The sequence below is a fragment of the Procambarus clarkii genome, chromosome 15, assembly GCF_040958095.1.
Source record: "Procambarus clarkii isolate CNS0578487 chromosome 15, FALCON_Pclarkii_2.0, whole genome shotgun sequence".
Lineage (NCBI taxonomy): Eukaryota > Metazoa > Arthropoda > Malacostraca > Decapoda > Cambaridae > Procambarus > Procambarus clarkii.
The window spans coordinates 9,082,393-9,109,481 of record NC_091164.1 but is presented as its reverse complement, the minus strand read 5'-3'; the positions used below and the strand labels follow the sequence as shown (position 1 = coordinate 9,109,481).

Here is a 27,089-nt window from a genome sequence, read left to right as displayed (position 1 = left end):
TTTAAACACTAATCCTGTAATAAAAAAAATTCATGTATCTCTATGCATATATAAGGAAAATCAAAATTTCAGTACAGAACTGTAGACCAATACTTAGTGCTATCAACAAATTGATGTAGCAACCAGGTTCCCCACACACACACGGCTTCACGTCCTTCAGTATCACAGACGCTAGCTCAGGGTCTTGAATTGAACAGCCACAAGCTACATCATTAGTAATCAGTCTTAAGATATCCAAAATCATATCCACCAGCATCCTGAATATCCAGCATCATATCCACCAGCATCCTGGAGATACACAAGCTGGTTCCTTGAACATCTTGGAATGAAGGTCACTTTATTGTTCCTCGTTCGACGTCTTATTTCCTCAGGGAGTGGGACTTGATGGAGGCGCGTGTGTTTACATGCCAGTCATTGTTTGCAGCACCGAGCTTCAGCTGCTGGGCTCCGCCTTTCGAGCTGTCTAATGCAGTGACTCCTATTTGTGACTATTTCGTGTGTGAGAGGAAAGCGGATGGTGTTGAGGGGAAAGGAAGAATAACTGGGAGATGGGTAGTAGTGGTGATAACGGAGAGAGGATAAGGAAAGAAGATTGGTGGGGAAGTGAGAGGATGAGGGAGGGGGAGAGGGAAGGTGGAGAGCAAAGTGTAGCTAGTTACTCCAACTAATAGGACTGCACACACACACACACACACACACACACACACACACACACACACACACACAAACACACACACACACACACACACACACACACACTCAGGTGGAAATTGAGTGCCCAAATGAGCCATAGAGACGTTAGAAAGAATTTTTTCAGTGTCAGAGTCGTAAACAAATGGAATGCATTAGGAAGTGATGTGGTGAGACGCTGACTCCATACACAGCTTCAAGTGTAGATATAATAAAGCCCAATAGGCTCAGAAACCTGTACACCTGTCGAATGACGGTTGAGAGGCGGGACCAAAGAGCCAGAGCTCAACCCCCGCAAACACAACTAGGTGAGTACAACTAAGTGAGTACACACATACCTCCTCCTCCTCCTCCCAACGATGTCAACAGTTCGTACAAGCACCGTAACCACTCTTTCTCTCTCTTTTTTTTTGTTTAAAGAGAGAGCGGTAAAGAGAGAAAGACTGAGGCACCTTGCGGGAGCCGCTGATTGTTGTGGGGTTGCATGGTTGCTCTGCCTCAGGGGAAATTATTCTTCGTGTCATATATTGCGATTTTCGCTGCGTGTGAGCTGAAGCCTCTGCTTGGTCTGGCGTGCTTGCCTTCGTGTACCCCCAGGGGGAAGTAGGGATGGTGGGGGAGTGTTTGGGGAGTGTGTTTTAGGGTGTGTGTGGCGGGGAGAGCAGATGTGGCATGAGGGGGTTGTAATGTTTTGAGAGTTTCGTACGTCGTGATCATGTCCTCTCTGACTCTTCTATTTCCCCAAGAGATGTTAAGTTTAGCTTCCATTGGTCTTTCCTGGGAATTCATACCTGTCACTACTGGGACATTCTCCAGCCGCGTTATTTGTTTGCCGGGATACGAACTCCATGCTGCCGATGCATATTTCGTCACAGGTTCTGACGTACGTTCAATATTATTCTAAATGGTTTCTTAATGAGTTCTTCGCACACTTCCTTGTCGTTTGTGGTGAAACTGTCTGACCCTATCCTTAGTTTCATTACTCAGTGTGTGTGTGTGTGTGTACTCACCTAGTTGTGCTTGCGGGGGGGAGGTGGGTGAGCTTTGGTGTTTTGATTCTGAGACCTTGTGTGTGTGTGTGTATGTGTGTGTGTGTGTGTGTGTGTGTGTGTGTGTGTGTGTGTGTGTGTGTGTGTGTGTGTGTGTGTGTGTGTGTGTGTGTGTGTCTGTGTACCTGTATGTGTATACCAAGCACCAGAGAGAAAGAGAGAGCTAGCAGTGAAAAAAATTGAAAAGAGAAGAAAGAAGATAGAACAGTTAAAACCAAAATCTGTCAAAATCCATGGTTTTCCAACTCCAACTTCTGTTTCTGATTGTCTCCAACCCCCTCCTCCAAAAAAAAAAAAGTTCCTCCGACCCTTATGGCAACGTCAATAAAATGACGAATCAAATCAACAGGAGGAATAGCGATGGAAAGGGAATGAGGATAGGAGTTAGGGGGGGGATAGAGAGGCTGGTGATAAAAGACAGGGAGAGGAGTAGGAAAAAAGAGAGGAATGAATAGATGAAGGACAACTGGATGTTCTATAAGCTTTAAGAGTTCTTTGATACAAATGGAAAAAAAAGGTATATTGACGTGTGTCACGAGGAATTAAGAAACAGGGCAAGAGAGAGAGAGAGAGAGAGAGAGAGAGAGAGAGAGAGAGAGAGAGAGAGAGAGCAGGAATTAGGATAAAATAGGAGGATATATAACCTGGTGAGTAATCCCGCGGGCGTGACGAAACAGACGAAGCTTCCCAAGCCTAATCAAAAGCCAGACAACTTAATTAACATGCTCTCCCATCCCGCCAAACACACACACACACACACACACACACACACACACACACACACACACACACACACACACACACACACACACACACAAACCCCTGCTCCTGATGTGCCACAAACTAGTAAACACAAAGTGATAACCTAGAACAGAAACGCCCTAACCCAATCCACCCATCTAACCCATCCTACCGAACCGTAGAAAATGGGGACATTTATGAGCCGATTTCTACCGTAGTACTTTGTATTATGTACTTTGGGGGAGAATAACAAAAGAGCATCACCCAGCAGCATCCATCAAATCTCCATTAGCGCCATCTCAATCTCCTTTTTACACAAGATGGACACGAGTTTTAAGCTGAGCTGAAGTGCATTCTCATGTCACATATTGACAAATCTTTAAGCTGATCCCGTAAAACCAGGCGAAGGGGGAACGCTAAGTGTAATATCGTGTCAATTTATGATAACCATTTTTTTTTAGAGAGCTGAGTAGCGAGGATGCTGATAGCGAGGCTTAGTTCGTAAAGTTAAACGACGATTATATTTTCATAATTATGGAAATTTTGAAAAGGTTTGTTAATATTATCATATATTGTATAATTATTATTATTATTATTATTATTATTATTATTACTTTTATTTTTGTTGTTATTGAGGAAGTTATCTTATCTGACAGGAAGCTACACCCTCCTACAGGCAGTAACAGCACAGCTATAAAAACTTATTCACAATATTCTATATATATATATATATATATATATATATATATATATATATATATATATATATATATATATAAATATATATATATATATATATATATACATATATATATATATATATATATATATATATATATATATATATATATATATATATATATATATATATATATATATATATATATATATATATATATATATATAGGCAGAGCAGGTGGAGAAGAACATAGACACTTCTCCTCTGACTGTTATCTTGAGAAACAACAGAAACCCCTGAAAACTGATTCTAAAATAAAAAAAGAGAAAACCCGTCAGAAAAACCTTCAACGGTTTCTGTTATTGAAGTTGAAACCCGTTAATATTACCTTCTGTTAATTCACAAGCCAGCTTTTTTTTATTTAACATTTACAGTCATTTGTGTAGTGTCTTGACACAAGACTAAAACAATACTCACAAGCACTGATAAACAGAACACTCTAGGTTGTTAAAGAACTCTAAATCAAAAGCAGCTTTTTAATAAATTGTAAACAGATTAACATGCACAGTGTGTGCATGTTAAATAATAACGTGCATGTGGTTTTTAGCTAAATTCAAGAGTTACACAACCCCCTAAAGAGCTCCTCGCATCTAACAATTGCAAAGCAACTAAAAACCGGTTTCTCATTCCTACCTCAAATCCTTTACTAACAATATATTGTGCCCTAAATATTCACAATTTGTGACCACAAACAAACACACACACATAACCAATAACAGATGCATAAATCTATACATTATTATATTCACAAATATCAAGTTGCACATACCACAAACCACAAACAAGCACAATTTTCAACCTCCCAAAATATCCAAGCACAAACACATGTATATCCAAACACATCCTCACAAATATACTCCAACAAGAACTAGGCAAAAACATTCAACATTCAGCCACAAGCACACAGATATGAAGCCACAAACACACACAAATATCATGCCACAAAAACACAAACACACACACACAGCACACACACACACATTAATAACCTGTGGTGCCAACACCACTACAACGACCTCAAGGGAAATACACAGAAAGGCAGAGAGAAGGAGTAATACAATTAGGATGGCTGGGAGAGAGAGAGAGAGAGAGAGAGAGAGAGAGAGAGAGAGAGAGAGAGAGAGAGGCAAACAGACAGAGAGCAGAGGGCTCCAGGAATTGGCAGTATGATTGTAGGCGATTGTATCATGTCTCTCTGGGTACAGTGTTTTGTATTTTCTATGTGAATTAATATCCGTTTTCCTGTTTGGCGATAAAGGGAATAACAATTTCATGTTTGAGATTTTCCTCGCGGGAGTTACATAGGTTTAAGTTACGGAACTAAAAATATAATTCCTAATTGGGCTGAAATTGAGACCCCAGAAATTGTTAGTGACTATTTCGTGTCTTTGTGAATTTGTGGGGGGAAAATGTTGCACCATTGGACTTGAATTGAGAAGCCCAACTAGCTCCAACTTCTCGAGTTCAATTATTGATCGAATTTACGTGGACAACTCTAGTTTTGTCTTAAACTGCGCTTATCGTAATTGTAAGTAATGTGTTATCGCCATTTCTCAAGAGAAATATATCATAAAAGCCTTTCTATTGATATAGTGTGCCTTTGTTCACAGTTTATTTGTATGAATTTCTTATTTTTTATATTGACTTTGTTACCCTTTGAAAGTACTCCACATTACCTGTTTTCATAAAGGTGTTTTCCACACCTGCTTTTTGGACTGAATGGAGGTCAAAGGGCATTTAGCGGAGCAAGAAGGTTGTGGTGGTTCCAATATTCCACAAAATAATTGAACCTAATAGGGGGGGGGGTTCCACAGAACATAGCTGCGTGATGGCAGCATTTCACCGTACTCTTGTTTACACCGTACACCGTACGCTATGTTTTACAAATACCAGCACATGTATTAGTGTAAAATATAGTTATTTACACGCTGAGAGGACACGTAGGTTTCTGAGCTCAGAGTCACGGTAATAGTGGTAAGAGTACTATGTACTCTACTCCACTATTATAAGAGTACTCCAGACAAACCCTCTGGAGAAAGGGGCTAAAGTTTGCACCTTTGTAAACGAGTTAAGACGAGAGGATTATATATATATATACACGTAGCTCTCCGATGAATTATTTCGACCTGTAATTTCACTACAAATGACTCTTGTTTGACCTGAAGTACGCGCTATAAGATGTCTGTGATTGCAAGCCCTTCGCCTAGTCTCTCCTCTGAGACAACTCACGAATGCTACACACACACCAATCGCTTCAATCATCTAATCACACGCTTCAATCATCTAATATTATGGCCTGAGGATGAGACCTCTTCTGAAATGTTTTACAGATTACATGTAAATAATTGTAAATAGAACCAAAACCCATAATCTTATCTGTTCTAGCCTTATCTGTACACAAAGGTTATATATATATATATAATAATATTATTAATTCATGTTTGAGGATTTTTTTTTGAATACATATGACGTGCACATTGAGGAATGAGCCATTGGGATAGACTCCAACGTAGAGCAACGTAGAGCAGCATAGAGCAGCATAGAGCAGCATAGCGTCTGGCATCCCATCCTCAACGTATAGTCGTCTATTTCCGGTCATTTCCTTAGATTCCCAATTTGTATAAATATCGTGTTAATGAAGAGGTATATTTTCTTTAAGGGTAAAACTGTTTTATATAATATAGTTTTGTGAACAGGTAGGCCGAGCATAGGTAAAGTTATGTGTAACATTTCAGGTGGTAATTACCTGGAATTCCTATATTTGTATTAATCATTTAACAACCCATCCACGCGCTGTGTTCATTTAGGTCGCGTCCGATCGTGGCCACGTCTTCGTCCAGTTAACGAACTATGTATTTAAAATACGTATAATTTGTATTAAAAAGTATTATTATTCAGTATAATATAATTTAGTATATAGCTAGCATGAGGTTAGGTTGTCAGGTTCTGTTGGCATTTATTTGTATTTGCCGTACTTCGGTGAAGCGTTTCCAAAGGTGCGGTTCAAACAGAGGACGGGAGTGAAGCCCCGTTGTAAATGCTTCACCCACGTACTACAAATATAAATAATCGCCAACGGAACTTAATCACCTAACCTAACCTTTGCCTACACATGTACAAAATGTTAATATAAAATCAAATTAATTTCTATTTGATAAAATTCCTGTTTTGAATGAACAGCAAGTTTAAATTCATTTGAATTGAGCAACAATTTTGGGGTCGACCGCTGGATGGAGTGATTTTGGTCCGAGGACGGGTTACCCTCTGACTTCACCTTGGTTGATGATCGAGCTTATTTGAAACTTGAGAGTTTTCAACTTTTTTTACTTCCGTAGATCAGATTATTAAAGCATTTAGATTTCGTTCAATAAGGTTGTGTTGTGATGCGTGTGGCATCGGAAGTGTTTAACGAATCTTCGCCATATTTAATTGCCAGATAAGAGCAGACTGTGTAATTGGACTGAAAGTCGTAGCGGCACTGAATCAGTACTTTAATCACAGGAAAAATGTGTTATAGTGGACTCAGGTACTTGATATAATCGATCCATGTTAAACACATTCCTAAAAGTGAATTTGTCACTGAGGAATAAACTTAAAGCCGAGCCTGGAGACGCCACAACTTGTGTGCGTAACTTAGTGTTACCTCGGGACAAGTTAAGTGTTTTTGTATGCAACACAAGTCAACTTGTTTGACGGTGACTCAAGGACCTCGTCCAGTGTTTCTTGTCTTGTGGGAGAATGTTTATGGGGCCGCGAGTGGTAATTGTGAATGCGATCACCTTATTACGTTGTGTTAATCAATTCCAGCTATCTGAAACATACTTAACAAGGGTACCAACGTCCTCCTCTTTACAAGGTAAGCTGCTCTTTGACCATCACCTTGATTTGTTCTGTTTTATATACATTATAATATAATATATTTTTAATAAGTGTGAGCCTTCTTGTAGGGATTGTAATATATTGATCGTGAAATACAATTGAAATACATAAATACAGTTTACCAATTCATGTGAATTTCATGCCATTACAGGTAAGGCGGCTCTTCGCGGGACGGAACTCCAACACAGTTAAGGCAAGTTACCTTTTTTTTCTTCTTCTGTTTTAATAGTTTGATTTTAGAGATCAAACGTACCCAGGGCATGAGAGGTGTTCAGCATTTTCGGGCGTGCTGTAATTCCTATTGTGAAAAATTGTGTTTTCAACCAAGTTAACCGCGTTGATAACAGACCCTGAAGCTCAATATTTTAATAGAGCCGTTGTGCTTCAGAGGGCCAAAAATGTTGTACTGAATGTCACTATATGATGATATCCAATAAGTCATCACAACTTAGAACAAGCGTCCTAAGTTGTGATGTTGTGACACGAGATTCATTCAACAGAACGAAAGGTGTCTGCCACTCGTCCGCGTAATCGGTCTAGCCTTTTGGTAAATATACGTACTGGCGTTAATGCCTCAATAAACGTCCTCGTAACCGGAGGTGCCCGGGTCTCCCCCTCTCCTCGACTATCCAACTACGTATTGATGTGACCCATTCTTCGGTCTATAACACCCTCTTCACTCAATGACTGTTACGGTCTCTTTGAGTGAGACCAACACCATGGAATACTAAAAATGGTCGTCAGGAAACTATTATAAAAACATGCAACAAAATCGATTGCAGTGCAAATTATATTGAAAATTTTGAAATTTTGAAATTAAAATTCTCCCCCCGTATCACGCAAATTATAATTACGATAATTAAAATAACGAAAATAACTCCGGTTATATTAAAGAGTTTTTGTGGGGTCTTCTTGTTTTGTTTGGGGAGGGGGGGAGGGGGGAGTAGGATAGTCGTTCCCTTGTTATATTTTGATTGGCAAGTCTCTTGGGGGGTGTGGGGTGGATTGGGGGGGTGGGGGGGTCGTCTCACTCGGGGTTGGGGCGTCCGATTGTTGCGTCAGATTAAGCTCGTCTCTAGGGTGTTGGGTCGTCCCGCTGTTATGCCTCGCGTGGTTCGCTCTGACTAATTGCCTGGGTTGCTAATTAGACAAGTTTAATTACGAGGCGTCAAGAGCATAACGGGCATAAATGGGAAGTCTGCATGCGGCCATGCAGAGTGGCAGGCTGGATGGTTGGCAGGTAGAATGGTTGGCAGGTAGAATGGTTGGCAGGTGGAATGGTTGGCAGGTAGAATGGTTGGCAGGTAGAATGGTTGACAGGCTGGATGGTTGACAGGTAGAATGGTTGACAGGTAGAATGGTTGGCAGGTAGAATGGTTGACAGGCTGGATGGTTGACAGGCTGAATGGTTGACAGGCTGGATGGTTGACAGGTAGAATGGTTGACAGGCTGAATGGTTGACAGGTAGAATGGTTGACAGGTAGAATGGTTGACAGGAAGGCTGGTAGGCAAGCTGACATAGGTTGGAAAACCAGTTGACAGGCTTGCTTGCTTGCTTGCTAGAAGACTGGATGACACGCTGCCTGGTTAGAAAGGCAGTCATGCAAAAAAACAAATTGATTAGCTAGTTAACAATCAAGCATGATTGCCAGAACGGAAGCTGTTGGACATCTTGGATGGATAACGAGCGGTCAAGCATGGATAGAAGCCCTCAACCTGGCTCCTACCTGGTATATATAATCGAGAGGTAGGCTTGGCCTGAATTTTAGATAGGTTTTAGTGGATGATAAACAGGGGATGATAGTTATCAGTCAAGAGAGATGTGTTCACAGGTGCGTGCAAGAGGTCGTTGCATAGAACTCTACCACCACTGTTCTCCAGCTGCTGCAAGGCTATTGGCTGCTCGCAGTTCTGTGTTATATTACAAAATAACATTTCTATGCCGCTTGACATTCGTCTCGTTGTTTAAACAATGATGTTCTTCCCTTTATCATCACGTAAGACTCGGTAGTATCAGCTTATTGCCTAGCAATTAACCAGCCCAGCCTCTTGAGATGGGAGTATTTATTTACAGTTTCAACCACGTGGTTACTCTTTATTTACAGTTTCAACCACGTGGTTACTCTTTATTTACAGTTTCAACCACGTGGTTACTATTTATTTACAGTTTCAACCACGTGGTTACTATTTATTTACAGTTTCAACCACGTGGTTACTCTTTATTTACAGTTTCAACCACGTGGTTACTCTTTATTTACAGTTTCAACCACGTGGTTACTCTTTATTTACAGTTTCAACCACGTGGTTACTATTTATTTACAGTTTCAACCACGTGGTTACTATTTATTTACAGTTTCAACCACGTGGTTACTCTTTATTTACAGTTTCAACCACGTGGTTACTATTTATTTACAGTTTCAACCACGTGGTTACTATTTATTTACAGTTTCAACCACGTGGTTACTATTTATTTACAGTTTCAACCACGTGGTTACTATTTATTTACAGTTTCAACCACGTGGTTACTATTTATTATTGTGTATTATTATTATCTGTATCATAATCACGTTTCTTGAACATCTTGTCCAAGCCAGTGACGTTTCGTGTTATAAACCGATTCTCGTACACTCGAATGACCATTTCCAGCGACACCTATACACCTTTTAGGCGTCGTATATTTCTATTTCCATCCGCCACAGGCCAAGCATCATTCATATTCCATTGCTAGACAACACGACCATCTCCCGCCACATCATCTGTCAGCCAGCATCCCTCTTGTAGTTCAGCGACAACATCCTGCTCCTCTCTACCCATCCCGAGATGTATTCCAGGCATCAGTTATTCCAGATATCCCAAACTCTGAGTGGGTTTCGTATTCCAGCCACACTCGCCATTTGTGGCTTCGCTCATAAATTATTAAAATTTACTGGAATCTTTTATTATCTTGTTCTGAGTCGTGTGTTATCAATCTCTGTCTGTCTGTCACTCTCCTCATTTTTATCCAGTGCAATTTATAATTTGCATATTTTAATATTTTATTTGAGATTCTTTGATGTGGGATGCAGGTGGGAGAGTGGAAAGGGGAAGTATGGAAAAGGGGAATTGGAATGTTTTCATGATTTGGTCCTTCCCACGGGGTTAGACATCCCTACAAACTGTATCAATTTTTGCAAAAAAGTTAGCACAAGCTAGGTAAAATAGGCGATTTATAGGAAAACAAATGTGAATGAGGAAATTAACAAAACGAAATTGACTTAGAACTTGCCAAAATTCTCCAAGAAATGGTGAAAATTTCTGGTATTTCAAATGATCCTCATTCTGTTCAGGGGGTTGTACTCATAAGTATATCTTGCATACAAATATTGTTGTATATTTAGAGGAGTGATTGTTGAAGGGGTACAGCGGTTAGCTTGATCTTTCAACCTGGTTCAAGATTAATCAAGCATTTACGTAACCACTTAGAAACCTGTTCATCTTTTCCTGGATAACTTCTCGGCATTTACCGAGAAGTTATTCATGAACCCCCTTGATATGCCAAGACGTCGCAGTTTACATCACATCAACTTGCTCTGTAAAATTCTGACCCCATGACTGTAACTTCTGCATGAAGGGGAGGAAAGGAAAAAAACTAAATAAAATGAGATGCTTGGGTTTCTCAAGTTGGGAGATTATTTTGTCAAAATTTACTGGAATACCTCCAGTTGGTCTCAGTTTGTGAGAAGTTGGAAGGTGGAGGAGAGGAGGTGGGTTAGGATGTTTATAAGGTGGGATATTGAATTATGCTACTGATCTCTCTCTCTCTCTCTCTCTCTCTCTCTCTCTCTCTCTCTCTCTCTCTCTCTCTCTCTCTCTCTCTCTCTCGTCCAAGTGGTTGGGCACCATTCCTTACCCTGTCCCATCCTAAATCTTTATCCTGACCCCTTCCAAGTGCTATATAGTCGTAATGGCTTGGCACTTCTCATGCTAGTTCCTTCCCCTCTCTCTCTCTCTCTCTCTCTCTCTCCTTATAACCCCAGCTTTTCCCTCAACTCCATCCCCTTCTCCCCCCTCCTATTCCCCTATTTCCTCTCAAGTCCCAAAACATTATCAGGCTTAACATCTATGCAGACTGGTGGAATTTCACGTTTTCCGCTGTCACTGTCTTATTCAATTGTAAAGTTCTCAGTGAGAGGGAATGTTCTGAGTGTGAGTGGAATGAGGGGAGAGATGGGGAAGGATTGAGGGGGGAAAATATATAGTGTTTGCTCAGGAATAGGCGAGATGGATGTACATGAGAGGGGAAAGTGGGAATGAAAGATGATGCTGAAGGAAAGAGAAGATAAAGGTGCGGAGAGGGTGTAGGTGTGAGGATTAAAGGGGTGATGTAGGAATTAAGAGGATGTAAGTTTAAGGAGGATGTGAGGGGTAAAGGTGAGATATGAGACATGAGAGAGAGAGATCTGAGGGGAGTGAGAAAGGAACATAGAAATGGAAAGAGAGGGAAGAGAGGGAGGAGAAATAAATGTGAAATGAGAGATCATGATGGGAAAGTAAGAGAAGGAGAGAAAAAAAGGAACAACGGGATGAGAGAAAATAAATGAGATGGAAGGAGATATATATATATGGAAGATATTTCGAAAAAGACAAAAAAGGAAGAATGAAATTGAATCTTGAGAATATATCATAAATACAGAAAGAGCATAGATGGATAAAGAGGAATCAAAATAAAACCATGTTGGGAGCAGGAACACAAAAAGGGAATGAGTGGCTATGAATATAGAGAGGGAAAGAATCGGTAGAAGAGTAGAGAGAATAAGTGAGGGAGAATTAAAATGAAACTGGAGGAGACATGGAGAAAGAAAGGTATGAAACTAGAGAGTGAGAGGTAAAGATTCGGTTTAGCTACGACAGGAAGAGGACGAATCACAACCTACTGAATCACGAGTTGTGTGAATCCCAACTCACAACTAATGATCGGCAATTTCAACGTTACAGAACACAACGTCATAATTCCAGTCCAATATTAAATCTAAAAGCACCGTATAATTGACGCTCCCTCGTACTAATAAAATCAATATAGATCAGGTGGATTGACTGGGCCCAAACCCTCCTCGTTAGGCAAAACCACTTTAAATTCGCTTGTCAGATCGTGTTAACGATTCACGTGGTAAATACCTCGTCAGGTATATGAGTCAGTCTCTTTCATATCAGCTCCTGTCAGATATTACCATGACTGACACACACACACACACACACATATGGATCTAGGCGGGATGCAAGAGTCAATGCTCGATCCTGCAGACACAACTAGGTGAGTACACACACACACACACACACACACACACACACACACACATACATATAGATATGATAGAGCCCAATAGGCTCAGGAATCTGTACACCAGTTGATTGACAGTTGAGAGGCGGGACCAAAGAGCCAGAGCTCAACCCCCGCAAACACAACTAGGTGAGTACAACTAGGTGAGTACCACACATATACCAATTCATATGCTGTAGTGTTTCTTTCAATTCTTGTATTTCTTTGAGTTTCATTAAATATTCATTTCATCTGGATTAAATCTTCTGAAATAATTGAGTCTTAAAATTATTATGTAAATAAAGTTAACTAGGCAAGCTCATGATTTTTTTGTAAATACGTATTTTACATCAACATGAGCGATGTATCTTATTACTGAACGTATTTCGTAAACAACTCAATCTCCGGTTAGATCCAGGAAAAGACCTCGCTAAATACTGTTTGAAAATAGTGTTGTACATTTATAAAACAAGTTACCAGGTAACGCAATACTCGTGGGATCGCTGGATGGTTTCAAGCGTAGGTTAGACATGTGATTGAATTTGGTTTGGATATAAATAGAAGCTGCTTCGCATGGGCCAATAGGTCAGTCGACTTGAGAATGGTCCAGGACGGACCGAAACGTCGTCGTCCCTTCAACTTCTAGTGTGTGGTCTGGTCAACAGTGTCCATTATTTGTATTATCTTGAGCTGGATGTAATTCAGATCAATACAAGCTCAACTTTAATCCACAGAGTCAATGGTTTCTGACTCTTTGATAAATAGAGTTAATCTATATATAGACTGACTCTATAAAGTCTTTGATAAACATACACCAGTCTGGTAATGTGTGCCGGATTCAATCTCAAGATTGACCTGTAATTGGCTGTAGCGATAATGGTTGTTACACAGACGATGTGTCGAGGCAGTTAGAGATTAATCTCCTGTGTTGGATGATGATGATTGTTGACTCCTGATGCTGTGAGGAGGACTACGCCATGAGCCTTAATCCCTCACACATGAGGGACTGTCTCACAATCTTTCCTTTTTCTAAGTTTCCATCTCTCTTTGCTACCCCCCTCTCGCTTGACCCTTCTCTGCTCCCTCCCCCTTTGATTATCCCTCTTCTTATCCCTCTTTCTCGCCTTTTCTCCCCTGTTCCTCACAATTATTTACCCCCCTTTTCCGTAATTACTCCATCCTGTTGTTTGTTGTTTTTGATTTAGCTACTCAGAACGAAATGTCCATGTAGCACGGGCTATGGTGAGCCCATTCACTCCATCCTTATCAACACATTTTTCAATACCATTCCGCCACCCTGCTTAACCTTCACCCCCCCCCCCCCTCAAAAAAAAGCGATTTTTCTCCCCAACTTCTAAACTCCTCCCCCTCTCCCCAACCCTTTCCTCCCCAAACCTTCATTTCTCTAACTCCCCACTAAAGTATAAGCCGTATTGGACTCTGGGGTTGGCACTTTCTTCAATGCTCGGTCTTCAGGGAGAGATGTCCATGCTTACTCAATGGGATTTGTGCTTTATGTATAATTATTTAAAGAAGAGAGTTTGATAGTGTTCGCTAGTGAGAGTGTGTGTGTGTGTGTGTACTCACCTAATTCAACTATTCTAATTGTGCTTGATGGGGGTTGACTTTCGGTCTAATGCCTAATTTCAACGACTAATTTGGTATTGGTCGTTGCGATGCAAGTCTCGACCTAATCACACACTCAGACCTTGACAAAGCACTGAGGAGAGTGCGAATAACTTGGTGTAAATCTTTATAAAAATTTCGCAAATACACGAGTATGGGTTTTTATCCAATAATAGACATTTCCTTAACTCGCCAGGAGTAATAGACAATCAACTTACCTGGAATAGTACACAAACAATCAACTCATCCGGAACAATAGACAATCAAATCTGATTGACACGAAAAGAAAACTTGAGTAGGAATTTAAAGGAAAAATCGAAATACAAGTTTTCATTTTGAAAACAAATTTAAATGACTTTGAAAAGTTTTAATATTAAAAATATTTTAGGTTATTTATAAGTTCTCGAAGTTTGCTTTAAATTCTTGGGTATTCAAGACCAGTCTTCAAATGGTCTTAGACTTTTAAAGTGAATTAGACTTGCTCCTGCGTTGAAAATTTTATTTAAATTTTTTATTGGTCTCATGACATTCGAAACTTTCCCATGTGTCATTGGCTCGTTCGTACACTTGAGGCTTCCTTAAGCTTCTTAAGGAAAAAATTAGGAAAAATTTAGCTATTAAAGGAAAATTTTAGGAAAACTTTAGCTTCTTAAAGAAAAATTTAGGGAAAATTTAGTTTCTCAAGGAAAAATTTAGAAAATTTTCAGCCTCTTAAGGACAAATTTAGGAAAATTTAGATTCTTAAGGAAAAGATTAGGAAAAATTTAACAATAGAACGTCTTGAGTTGTGCAACTAGACACTCATGCACTACTCACAGAGTCATTCAGAGTCACAATATTCCTTAAGAATCTCATACTTCTTCAATCATTCCTGACCTACAATCATTCCTGATGTAACCAGCCTCAATTCTCTCTATCATTCCGGACTTCCTCAATTATTCTTGACTTCCTCAATTCCTCCTGACATCCTCAATCATTCACAACTTCCTCAATCTTCCCTCAACTCGCCAAATCAATCCAGAACCTCTTAAACATATCAAGACTTTCTGATGTATTTCAATCTTCCTGACAGCAACTGGAGACTCCAAACCAGCTACAAAGATTTTACATTTATATACGAATTCTATAACAAAAAAAAAACATATACAAAAAAGGAAGAAAATGTACTAAATTTCTATGGAACGGGAGATGGAAAAGCCGCTCAATGTATAACATAACGACGATATTATGAGCACGTTATAATGACGAGAAGACATGGAATGGTGGACTTCATATCCGCTGGTGAGCGGGCGAAAGGCGGCCGGAATTTTATTCAATACAGAATCTCATTCTATTCATGAAGTGAAGGACAGCGAAGAGAGAGGCGGGGAGTCCATTTATTACTGAGGAAGAAACCTGGAAGATGGAGGTCAAGAATTGTTGCCAGAAAGGTCATGAGAGGGAAAATACCCTTTCCAGTCCGTGACTGGAAAGGGTAGGGAACATTGCTGGAATTGTGCCATAGAGAGAGAGAGAGAGAGAAAAAGAGAGAGAGAGAGGGGGTGTTTTGGTGGATATTGAAAGCGGGTAACTAGGACTAGGTCAGCAGGGTAAAACACACCCTGGAGGTATGCCAGCTGGGAGGCGTGAGAGGTCTGGAACGGTGCCAGAAATGCGGTTAGAGATGTTCTGAAGCTTTACCGTCCGGGGGAAAGGGTTTAAAAGCGAAGCTACAACGGAGAGGATGACACGCGGATCCGTGTTTCCACGGCGCTGGTAGTGGTGGTGGAGGTGGTAGTAGTGGTGAGTGTGGAGGTAGTGGTGAGTGTGGGGGGGGGGTAGTGGTGAGTGTGGGGGGGTAGTGGTGGTGGAGGTGGTAGTAGTGGTGAGTGTGGGGGTAGTGGTGAGTGTGGGGGGGTAGTGGTGAGTGTGGGGGGGTAGTGGTGGTGGAGGTGGTAGTAGTGGTGAGTGTGGGGGTAGTGGTGAGTGTGGGGGTAGTGGTGAGTGTGGGGGGTAGTGGTGAGTGTGGGGGATAGTGGTGAGTGTGGGGGGTAGTGGTGAGTGTGGGGGGTAGTGGTGAGTGTGGGGGGTAGTGGTGAGTGTGGGGGGTAGTGGTGAGTGTGGGGGGTAGTGGTGAGTGGGTGGGGTAGTGGTGAGTGTGGGGGGTAGTGGTGAGTGTGGGGGTAGTGGTGAGTGTGGGGGGTAGTGGTGAGTGTGGGGGGTAGTGGTGAGTGTGGGGGGTAGTGGTGAGTGTGGGGGGTAGTGGTGAGTGTGGGGGGTAGTGGTGAGTGTGGGGGGTAGTGGTGAGTGTGGGGGTAGTGGTGAGTGTGGGGGTAGTGGTGAGTGTGGGGGGTAGTGGTGAGTGTGGGGGTAGTGGTGAGTGTGGGGGTAGTGGTGAGTGTGGGGGTAGTGGTGAGTGTAAGGGGTAGTGGTGAGTGTGGGGGGTAGTGGTGAGAGGGAAGCAGAAGGTGGTGGTGGTGAGAGAGATGAAGGAGAGACGAAGGGACGTGTTAGTGTTCAGGTGGGAAGTGATAATGATGGGTTAGGTAGTGTTTGGGAACGTGGAAGTGATGATAGATGGGTAAATAGTAACGAAGAGGGAAAGCTGATGACTGAGGGAAGATATATAATGACGGTTGTTGAGGTGATTAGAACCGGAACTATGATTGTTGTGGTGATTGGGAGGCCCCTGGAACAGTGTATATTATGATGACGAAGGGCATTGTTATGGTACAAGTTCTGGCACTAAATAGCTGCTGAAGAAACTGCTTCTAGAAGTCGGCTACTTACTCTTGGACTATTGGTCGATACACATTACAAAAGTTGCAGTGAGATCTGGATAAAAATTGCTTTAGGAATAGAGCTGTATTTTCATGTAACATATTACAGGACAACGTAACAGTCATTGGAATCTTCGTATCGTTTCAAGCTTAGTTTAAGCATATATATAAAATATATATAAATAAATATATCAGAGATTGGATTAAAGTCAGCTGTTTATACAACAGCTGACTCGAAAGGTTCAATAGATCCTTTTAAGTTTCCTTTATCAATGACTATAATAGAGAATGTCTGTTTGAGGTGGCAGGCCAGACACGTAGGGCTAATCTCATCCAATTCCTCAGAGTAATGGCTACTGGGTACATGCCCCGCATAAGTTGGGGTTGGCATAATTGAAATGTGTTCCATGTGACATGGTGGCAAAGTGACCCCCACAAGGAATCTTATGGTTCGCATTATGGGTTGAGAGAAAGAGAGAGAGAGAGAGAGAGAGGGGGGGGGGGAGGGGAGAGGTAACGAGATAGGGCGAACTACTATCAAAGAGACCTGGGCACTACCGGGTACCCCTTTAAGTTCTCATATTCGTGACACTGGTAATAATAGATTGAATGTTGGTGATGGTATTGGTACTTATGCTATTGGTGGCACTAATGGTTCAGCAATGGTGAAGACAGTTGTAGTGGAGATTGTAGTGGAGAACCAATTTCACATTTACCCCCGTGAACACAGGCATCAAGCGAAATGAAGAGTGACCAAATGAATCTGCTCTGCTGGGGAATTGAACCCGGGGTCATGAAGTCGTAACCCCGGAGTGCACAGACTCGCTACTCATGCTCATAGAGCGGTGGTACAGGTGTTGAAAGTTGAACAGCAGTTGTTAACTCTGGTGTTGGTGGTTGACCAGACCACACACTAGAAAATGAAGGGACGACGACGTTTCGGTCCGTCCTGGACCATTCTCAAGTCGATTGTGGTGCAGGTGTTGAGAGTTCAATAGTGGTGTTGGCTCTAGTGTTAGCGGTGCTTGTGGTCGGGGCTCAGGGTAACGGGCGGCTCTACTGTCCAAACTGATAACAACAGAACAGCTGTCGAACATTGATTAGATTTCTTGGCTGTCACCTTACTTCAGTATCGGGACAATTTTTACAAAACTTTTCCACTTGCGATTGGAGAGAGAAGGAAGATAGAGGATGAGAGAGAGAGAGACAGAAACAATGACTTACTCACATAGAGAGAGAAACAATGATTCACATAGAGAAACAATGACTTACTCACATAGAGAAACAATGACTTACTCACATAGACAGAGAGAGAAACAATGACTTACTCACATAGACAGAGAGAAACAATGACTTACTCACATAGACAAAGAGAGAAACAATGACTTACTCACATAGAGAGAGAAACGATGACTTACTCACATAGACAGTGAGAGAAACAATGACTTACTCACATAGACAGAGAGAGAAACAATGACTTACTCACATAGACAGAGAGAGAAACAATGACTTACATAGACAGCGAGAGAAACAATGACTTACATAGACAGAGAGAGAAACAATGACTTACTCACATAGAGAGAGAAACAATGACTTACTCACATAGACAGTGAGAGAAACAATGACTTACTCACATAGACAGAGAAACAATGACTTACATAGACAGAGAGAGAAACAATGACTTACTCACATAGACAGAGAAACAATGACTTACATAGACAGAGAGAGAAACAATGACTTACTCACATAGACAGTGAGAGAAACAATGACTTACTCACATAGACCGAGAGAGAAACAATGACTTACTCACATAGACAGAGAGAGAAACAATGACTTACTCACATAGACAGAGAGAGAAACAATGACTTACTCACATAGAGAGAGAGAGAAACAATGACTTACTCACATAGACAGTGAGAGAAACAATGACTTACTCACATAGACAGAGAGAGAAACAATGACTTACTCACATAGACAGAGACATATAGAAAAAATAATCTTAACTAAAAAAAATTGGACATTTCTGATTACCATCGAGTATTTTCTCGATACATTCCCCGCCACACACCCGACTGATATTACAGTAAAAAAAAAACAAAAACAGAAAAAACATTGCAAACTACTCTATGAATTTCCCCGGTAACCATGACAACGTCTGCTGGGAAATTCTACCATTGTGCATTTAAAATATTGGTCGAAGGATCTTTAAGGAATATTTTATGCATTTCACAACACACGTGTTTGATTTTATTTAAATAATACTGTAATCAGTATTAATGAAAAGTTGTAACAATAATGATAATGAAATTTAATAATACTAATAATTACTAATGGTCAGGGGCCATTTAGTCATCTGGACTCATTATTCAGTCATAAAACCCACTATACAACCTACATTGGACCAACCGCCTAGTATGCAGCGCAGCCTTAAAGTCCCTGTATAAAACAGTACTGACTAATGCATTAAAATCTTGGAATTATGCGAAAAAAATTGTCCCAGAGTTGCAGGTAGTTATCAACAGTGAATGGATGAGAGTTATCTCGCCCTCCCCACAGCTGAGGAAAGAAGAAGTAGGGGAGATATGATAACAACATACAAGATACTGATGGGAAGGGGCTGCGCTGATGAAGAGGAGATGCTCAAATGGGTATACGATAGGATTAGAGGTCAAGGGGTCAAAGCATCTGAACCGTAGGCATCAGGGGAAGCAAAAGTGACACTAGTGAATGATAAGGTGATGGAAAGGTGGGGCTAGGCAGCTAATGCTCGACCTGCATACTCGTCGAGCTGAACACTTTAGGTGAGTACATCCAGCTGTGCACATCAGATGAGAATGTCTACGTAAGTAAATATAGTATACATCAAGTTAAAACACACACAGATACACACACACACACTCACACACACACACACACACACACAGACGCACACACTCACACACACACACAGACGTACACACACACACAGACACACACACTCACACACACAGACACACACACCCACTCACACACACACACTCACACCCACTCACACACACTCACACCCAACACGGCCAATATCAAGGATACATATCTTCCAGTTTTCCAGCAGATATTGGCTATTCGCCTGGAAATTCCCGAAGGCCAATATCTTATTAGAAAATTTAATATAAGAACATTAAATTGAGATTCTCCTCTTAAGGTGGAAAGTATTACTTATGAATAACTTACGCGTTATATCAGATTTGACTTGAGATGTAATTATTAACACATTATATATCTTATAAAATTTATATGCTGTGATAATCTATTAATATAACAATAAAAAAGTTAAAATAATATTATATACAAGATTTGATACCCGGCGGTGCCCGGGTCGTCATGAGGTGCGTTGGTCGCAATGGGCACCAAAACGGTTGTGCTTTTTTTGGCCAGTCCTACAGAGTACACTCTATGAGCTCAGACAGTCACCAATGTCGAGCGATGACAATGGGGCCGACCCTGACCCGCCCGTGTTGGTCACCTACCTTTGAGCAATCACAGTGCAGAGAGAGGCTGAGAGGCTAGCCCAGAGCGTCTGGCCTCCAATCTTGTACAGACAGACGTTCTCTCATATAGATATGGATTAATGTTTTGGTGTTTTAAAGTCCTCGATTTTCATGAGAAATTTCATGATTAAAGGTGATATAAAATTTAATAAAATTAGCAAACCATAAAGGAAATAGGGAAATCAACTGGCATTGAGATAACAAAAATTGATACCCTATTAATAAATCAAAATTAGTAAATCAAAAGGCTCTGATGAAATTAGTTGAATCATTAATTCTTACTTTTTTTAAATGACTTTAATTAAAATTTTGTGGAATAAGTTATAAAAAAAATAAACTAACAAATATAAAAACCAGAATGAATACTCCCAAGCTAAAAAAAAAACCACCAAAACAGAAGTTTAAAACTATTTCAGCACAAAAGTCTGAGACAATGAACTATCAAAATTGTTACTGCCACAGATGATAATATATTTTTTAGATTAGCATTGCATGCAGTAACTTTTGCATTCTATTCTATCTGTCAAAATTCAAATAGAATATTAATTTTTTTTTTTTTTTTTTTTTTTTTTAATTTTTTTTTCCTTTAATATGGAGTTTGGGCAGCTTAACCTATTAGTTACACTGAACCTCTTATTGTATATTCATTGAGGGATTTATGATTTTATCTTCTATTTCTTGAGAAACTGTTCAAACATTTTCATCAACAGTATTCTCCGTAACTGAAGGCAGTCCTGAGTCAACCAGGATTCTAGCTGTGTTGACCAGACCATACACTAGAAGGTGAAAGGACTACGACGTTTCGGTCCGTCCTGGACCATTCACAAGTCGATTGTGAGAATCGACTTGAGAATGGTCCAGGACGGACCGAAACGTCGTTGTCCCTTCGACTTGAGCTGTGAGTAATAGTGCATTGTTCACTATGCTGTGAGTAATAGTGCATTGTTCACTATGCTGTGAGTAATAGTGCATTGTTCACTATGCTGTGAGTTAGTAGTGCATTGTTCACTATGCTGTGAGTAATAGTGCATTGTTCACTATGCTGTGAGTTAGTAGTGCATTGTTCACTATGCTGTGAGTTGTAGTGCATTGTTCACTATGCTGTGAGTTGTAGTGCATTGTTCACTATGCTGTGAGTAATAGTGCATTGTTCACTATGCTGTGAGTTGTAGTGCATTGTTCACTATGCTGTGAGTTGTAGTGCATTGTTCACTATGCTGTGAGTAATAGTGCATTGTTCACTATGCTGTGAGTAATAGTGCATTGTTCACTATGCTGTGAGTAATAGTGCATTGTTCACTATGCTATGTAGCGTAATATTGCTAGACGCGTTTCTGGTATTCCTTGTTGCATATGTTGAGTGTTGTGTGGTATCTTATGTTGGGTTGTTGTGTGTTATAAAGTGTTGTGTTGTAAAATATGTTGTGAGGCATTTACGTACATATTACTGTCCTCGTGATATTTTCAGTACAGATAACTTGACCAAATATTTGAAACAAATCTGATAAAAAAAAGTATGAACTATCTTCGTTACTTTTTTGTATAAATATTTTCCACTACAAAAGCCCTCGAACAGCTATCAAATTTACTACATACAAGTATACCTTATAAAACAGCTAATTAAAATGACCCAGACTCCTAATTATTGAAGCATCATTAAAGAGACTCCTTAATTAGATTAATGTGGTAATTACACCCTCGTGTCTTTAATGGTCTCCCAACAAGCTCTGAATATTGTTTAGAGACAATTTATATCACAAAAAAAAAAAACATAATGGGAAACTTTTTGTTTTTGTGAAGTTGGATCATAATTAGGAATTGTTAACGAGTACAAGATTAGAATAACTTCTTGAGGACAATAATCATGGCAATGATTATATATATATATATATATATATATATATATATATATAGATTATATATATATATATATAGATTATATATATATATATATATATATATATATATATATATATATATATATATATATATATATATATATATATATATATATATATATATATATGGTTCTGAGCTCTTTGATTTGTGTTCATACATAAATCTTAAGTATTTAGAACCAAAGGGCATACAAATACATGTGTATGTAAGTGTTTGCAGAGTACATAATTGAACTCGTCTATAATTGTTCTTGCGAGGGGGGGGGGTTGAGCTTCAGTTCTTCGGCCCGGCCTTTTAACCTTTATCAAGTCAACCGGTGAACAGGCTCCTGAGACTATCAAGTTGTGTTGAAACTACAACACAACAGTAGTCTCTGTTGCCTACCACCTTCAAAGACCATTGATATAGCTCCAACTGTCACGTGAACCAGACATACATACAGACACTGATCGTGATCTAAATAGTCACTCCCTACGTCACAAAGTTATAATGAATCGTCATATTCATCGGGGATTCAACACACCTGTCAACCGGTCGCCAACTTCAACCTCCCCCTGATTCCCTCTATCCTAGTGATGATAACAAGTTCCTAAACGAGCTTGTTATTGGATGTGTCTGGTGTTGTGTTGTGTGTTTGTGTGTGTGTGTGTTGGGGGAGGGGGTGAATGGGGGCAGGGGGGAGGGGAGGGGGGTGTAGGCAAGCTGCTTGTCATGTCTTTCTATTTGAGGGAGACAGATTCCCAGTTGATTGGTTGGTGTGTGTGTGTGTGTGTGTGTGTGTGTGTGTGTGTGTGTGTGTGTGTGTGTGTGTGTGTAGAGACACTGTCTTCTATTCTCGATCCAACGGAAGGTTCTCCCGTTGATTGGTTGGTGTGTATGTGTGTGGGTGTGTGTGTGTGTGTGTGTATGTGTATGTGTGTATGTGTGTGTGTGTGTGGGTGTGTGTGTGTGTGTGTGTGTGTGGGTGTGTGTGTGTGTGTGGGTGTATGTGTGTGTGTGGGTGTAGAGAAGTTGTTTGACGTCCCTTCTCCTCTCAACCAAAGGCTTCCATCCATTGACTGAATGAAGAGCCTTGAAAAGTTACCTAATGTCAATATGAGCAAAATACTTCAATGCCTCTGTGTATTTCGACCATTATTATTTAGCAAAAGAAACTCTAAGAGATATTGGGCCATTTGTTTTGTTTTTAATGAATACTCAAATGAGATCCAATACGATTCAGATTTAATTTCATTTTCCTGTCAAAACAATTATGATATTTTATCAATATCTGTGAAAAAAAACAAGGGAAGGAAAAGAATGTTGAACGATATTGCAAGCTGGATGAGTGATAGTGAAAATGTCATTGATGCTGCTTTTGTTGACATTACTTATCTTGAGGTTATCTTGAGATGATTTCGGGGCTTTAGTGTCCCCGCGGCCCGGTCCTCGACCAGGCCTCCACCCCCAGGAAGCAGCCCGTGACAGCTGACTAACTCCCAGGTACCTATTTACTGCTAGGTAACAGGGGCATTTAGGGTGAAAGAAACTTTGCCCATTTGTTTCTGCCTCGTGCGGGAATCGAACCCGCGCCACAGAATTACGAGTCCTGCGCGCTATCCACCAGGCTACGAGGCCCCTTGGTGATGTTAGTGCTGTTATATTCTGTTGACTATTCTGTTGCTACTGTTTCTGTTACCTTTGCTACTGTTGAAACGGCTCTTGTTGCTAACGCCGTTATTGGTGCTGTTGCTGCTGGTTCAATTGCTGCGTCTGCTGTTGTTCCTGTGCTTGCATGGTCGAGCCTTAGCTCCCAAGCCCCGTCAGGCCATCTACTGGTCAATTAAGGCAATTACTCACGTTCTTCATATCTCTCATTTATATATATATATTAATTATCGTATTGAATTTGCCTCAGTACACATTTAAGATATAAATATATAATATATATATAATATATATATATAAAATATATTCGTATATTTTGGTAGCAGTCTTTCCTGTAGACATATATTATTAAATATGACCGAAAAAGTAAGATTAATAACTCTAACACGAATTTTCTCTATCTTTCTTACGTTTCTTTTCACTGTTGATGGTAACTGAAAAAAATGATTTTTTCTAGATATACATCAACAGTGAAAAATAGAATATATAAGAAACATAGAGAAATTTCGAGCTAGAATTATTAATCTTACTTTTTCGGTCATATTTAATAAAATATATATTCGTTAATATTAATTCTTATGGGCCATAATGTGTATATTAAGCAACCAAGTGATTGAGAAGGGAAAAATTCGAAACGAGAATTAGCAGACAGAACGAGGACAAATAAAAATGGGAAGTTCGATAATGGATGATAATAGGGGGGACAAGTAATGCGATGTAAGAGAGGCCAGAGGGAGAGGAGAAGATGAATTAAAAGCACAATTGCTTTTCCTTCGTTTACTAATTATTCTCTCTACTTCTTATCTTCCTTTTGGTCTCCCTCTAACTTCTCCTATTTTCCTAACACAACCTCTCACCTTATCTTTCTTCCCTCCTCTGTATATATATATCACTTTCCACTTCTTCTTCTGCCTCCCTTTCGCAGGCTTTCATCACATTTGCACAACCGAACGAACTTTCGGTTGATGCAAATGTGAACTTTCTAAAAGTTCTTTCGAACTTTCGAACTTTCTAAATCCTCGGCTCTCTCTGGTTCATAAATATTTAGAGGATCGCGCCGTACTGAGTCACAAGATCAGGTGTTAGACTGATTAGAGATAGGACAGATCTGTCGCGTTAACGGTCCAAATGGTTCGCTCCGTGGTCAGATCTGTCCACAGCTCTAACCTGTGGGACATATATGTGTCACGCCGAGTGGACAGAAGTCGGGAATCGTTGTACAAAGGGTCAAGGTTCGATTCCAGTCCTCGATAGTAATAAATAGGCATATGTTCTTTCACCTGGTGCCTCTTTTCGCTGAAATAGGAAATAGGAGTTAGGGAGGAGGGAAGGAATTATCTGGAAGGGGGGGGGGGGGGGGAAGCGCCAAGCCATTACGACTATATAGCACTTGGAAGAGATCAGGATAATAATATGGGATGGGACGGGGGACAGGGGGGAAAGGAATAGTGCCTAACCATTTGGACGGTCGGGGATTGAACGCTGACCTGCATGAAGCGAGACCATCGCTCTATCGTTGCATCGTGAGTGTATGTGTGTATGTGTGTGTGTGTGTGATGTAGAGATGATGTGTAGTGTGTGTAGTGATGTGTGTGTGATGTGTGTGTGTGTGAGAGAGAGAGAGAGAGTAATGTAGTAGATATGACAGAATCAAAACAGATCGGCAGTCAGTCCATTAAACAACCGATTAGACGGTTAGAAAGGCGGGCTCCAAGAGCTAATGGCTCGTTCCTGCAGGCACAAATATTAAACGCAAATACTAAACACACACATTGCTATTCTAAATACCTCTGACTAGGACATTCATTACATATAATTACATTAATTAAACCACGCACACGTGAACCACTAATATTGTTATGGTAGAGCAGGTATTTATTTTATGAGTAGACCTGTGTTTCCAGGTCACAGGTTTGGACCAGTGTTGGAAGGCTGCAGGTTTGGACCAGTGTTGGGAGGCTGCAGGTTTGGACCAGTGTTGGGAGGCTGCAGGTTTGGACCAGTGTTGGGAGGCTGCAGGTTTGGACCAGTGTTGGTAGGCTGCAGGTTTGGACCAGTGTTGGGAGGCTGCAGGTTTGGACCAGTGTTGGAAGGTTGCAGGTCTGATCACTGGTAATTCCCTGAACGCGTATTCAAGAGATGTGTACATCTGCGTTCACACACACACACACACACACACACACACACACACACACACACACACACACACACACACATGGCTGTCAGATACTGTGTTTGCTTAAGAAATTTCCAAACGCCTTCAATGTTTTCTTTTGACAATCATCAATCATAGCAAGTTGGATTTTTATCTTCCTGGAATAAATGATCCGAGTATGTGAGTGGTGATGGTGATGGCGCTCGTGAAATAGTGGTGGTGATGGTGGTTGTTCTGGTGGTTGTTGTGGTTGTGAAGTTGTAATGGTTGTTATAGCATTAGGCGCTACATGGGGGTTAGTATCACGATAGGGTTATAGAGATGGTGAGAGAATAAATGCTGGTTGTGAGAGCAGTGTGGTAGTTAAGGTACTTAATAACAGCAGTTGTGGTGGTGTTTGTGTGGTAGTTGTGGTAGTTTTAGCAGCACCATTGGAATGGTCGTAGCAGGTGCGATGGAGATTAGCAGTGTTTACCTGGTTGATACCTGGTTGATGGGGTTCTCGGAGTTCTTCTACTCCCCAAGTCCGGCCCGAGGCCAGGCTTGATTTGTGAGAGTTTGGTCCACCTAGGCTGTTGCTTGGAGTGTGGCTGTCTCTCATAGCCACATGTACTCATAGTCATAGTGTACAACTCAAAATGTACTCAGTGGCCGAGTTGATAGAGCCACGACTTCACTTTGCCTGGGGTCCAGGGTTCGAGACCCAAACAGCGGCAGGTGTATGGAGTGGGGGCTGTTGTTCACACACCTGGCTCCGCTAAGCTTTGCGTCTCCAATTAATGCTATACTCTTTTAAACACCTGTTCACACTATTCACGCCAGCCACAGCTGCAAAAATAATGTATATAAATCTCTAAAAAATAGAGTCTCTAAATCTAAATCTATTTTTTCGTGAGCGTGGCGTTGATATCCAGCTCTAGAGAGGAGCTCAGTACGCATTTTGCCATAATACATCAAAATTCTAAAAAAAAAAAAAAAAAATCACAATTTCTCGGTGGCCTAATGTGGTCTTCAAAGATGTTCACGCCTTGTTACGAAGCTTCAATGATCTTAGAGCTGCCTAACGAGACCATAACGGTCAT

The 27,089-nt window shown here is 40.6% G+C and overlaps 1 protein-coding gene across 4 annotated transcripts in view; it reads left to right on the top strand.

Annotated features, from left to right (window-relative positions):
• Positions 1-27,089, top strand: part of LOC138364892 (uncharacterized) — a 425,505-nt gene that overhangs the window by 5,497 nt on the left and 392,919 nt on the right. The window contains exon 2 of one of the 4 annotated variants that reach the window (XR_011228602.1): positions 7,027-7,075. Coding sequence is in view for 1 of the 4 variants with exons in the window: in XM_069324946.1 (XP_069181047.1) it covers positions 6,958-7,075 (118 nt within the window). In the remaining 3 variants the exon portion in view is untranslated. Of the gene's footprint in view, positions 1-6,562; positions 7,076-27,089 lie in introns of those variants that run through there. The other 3 variants (XM_069324946.1, XR_011228605.1, XR_011228600.1) reach the window with 3 other exon arrangements.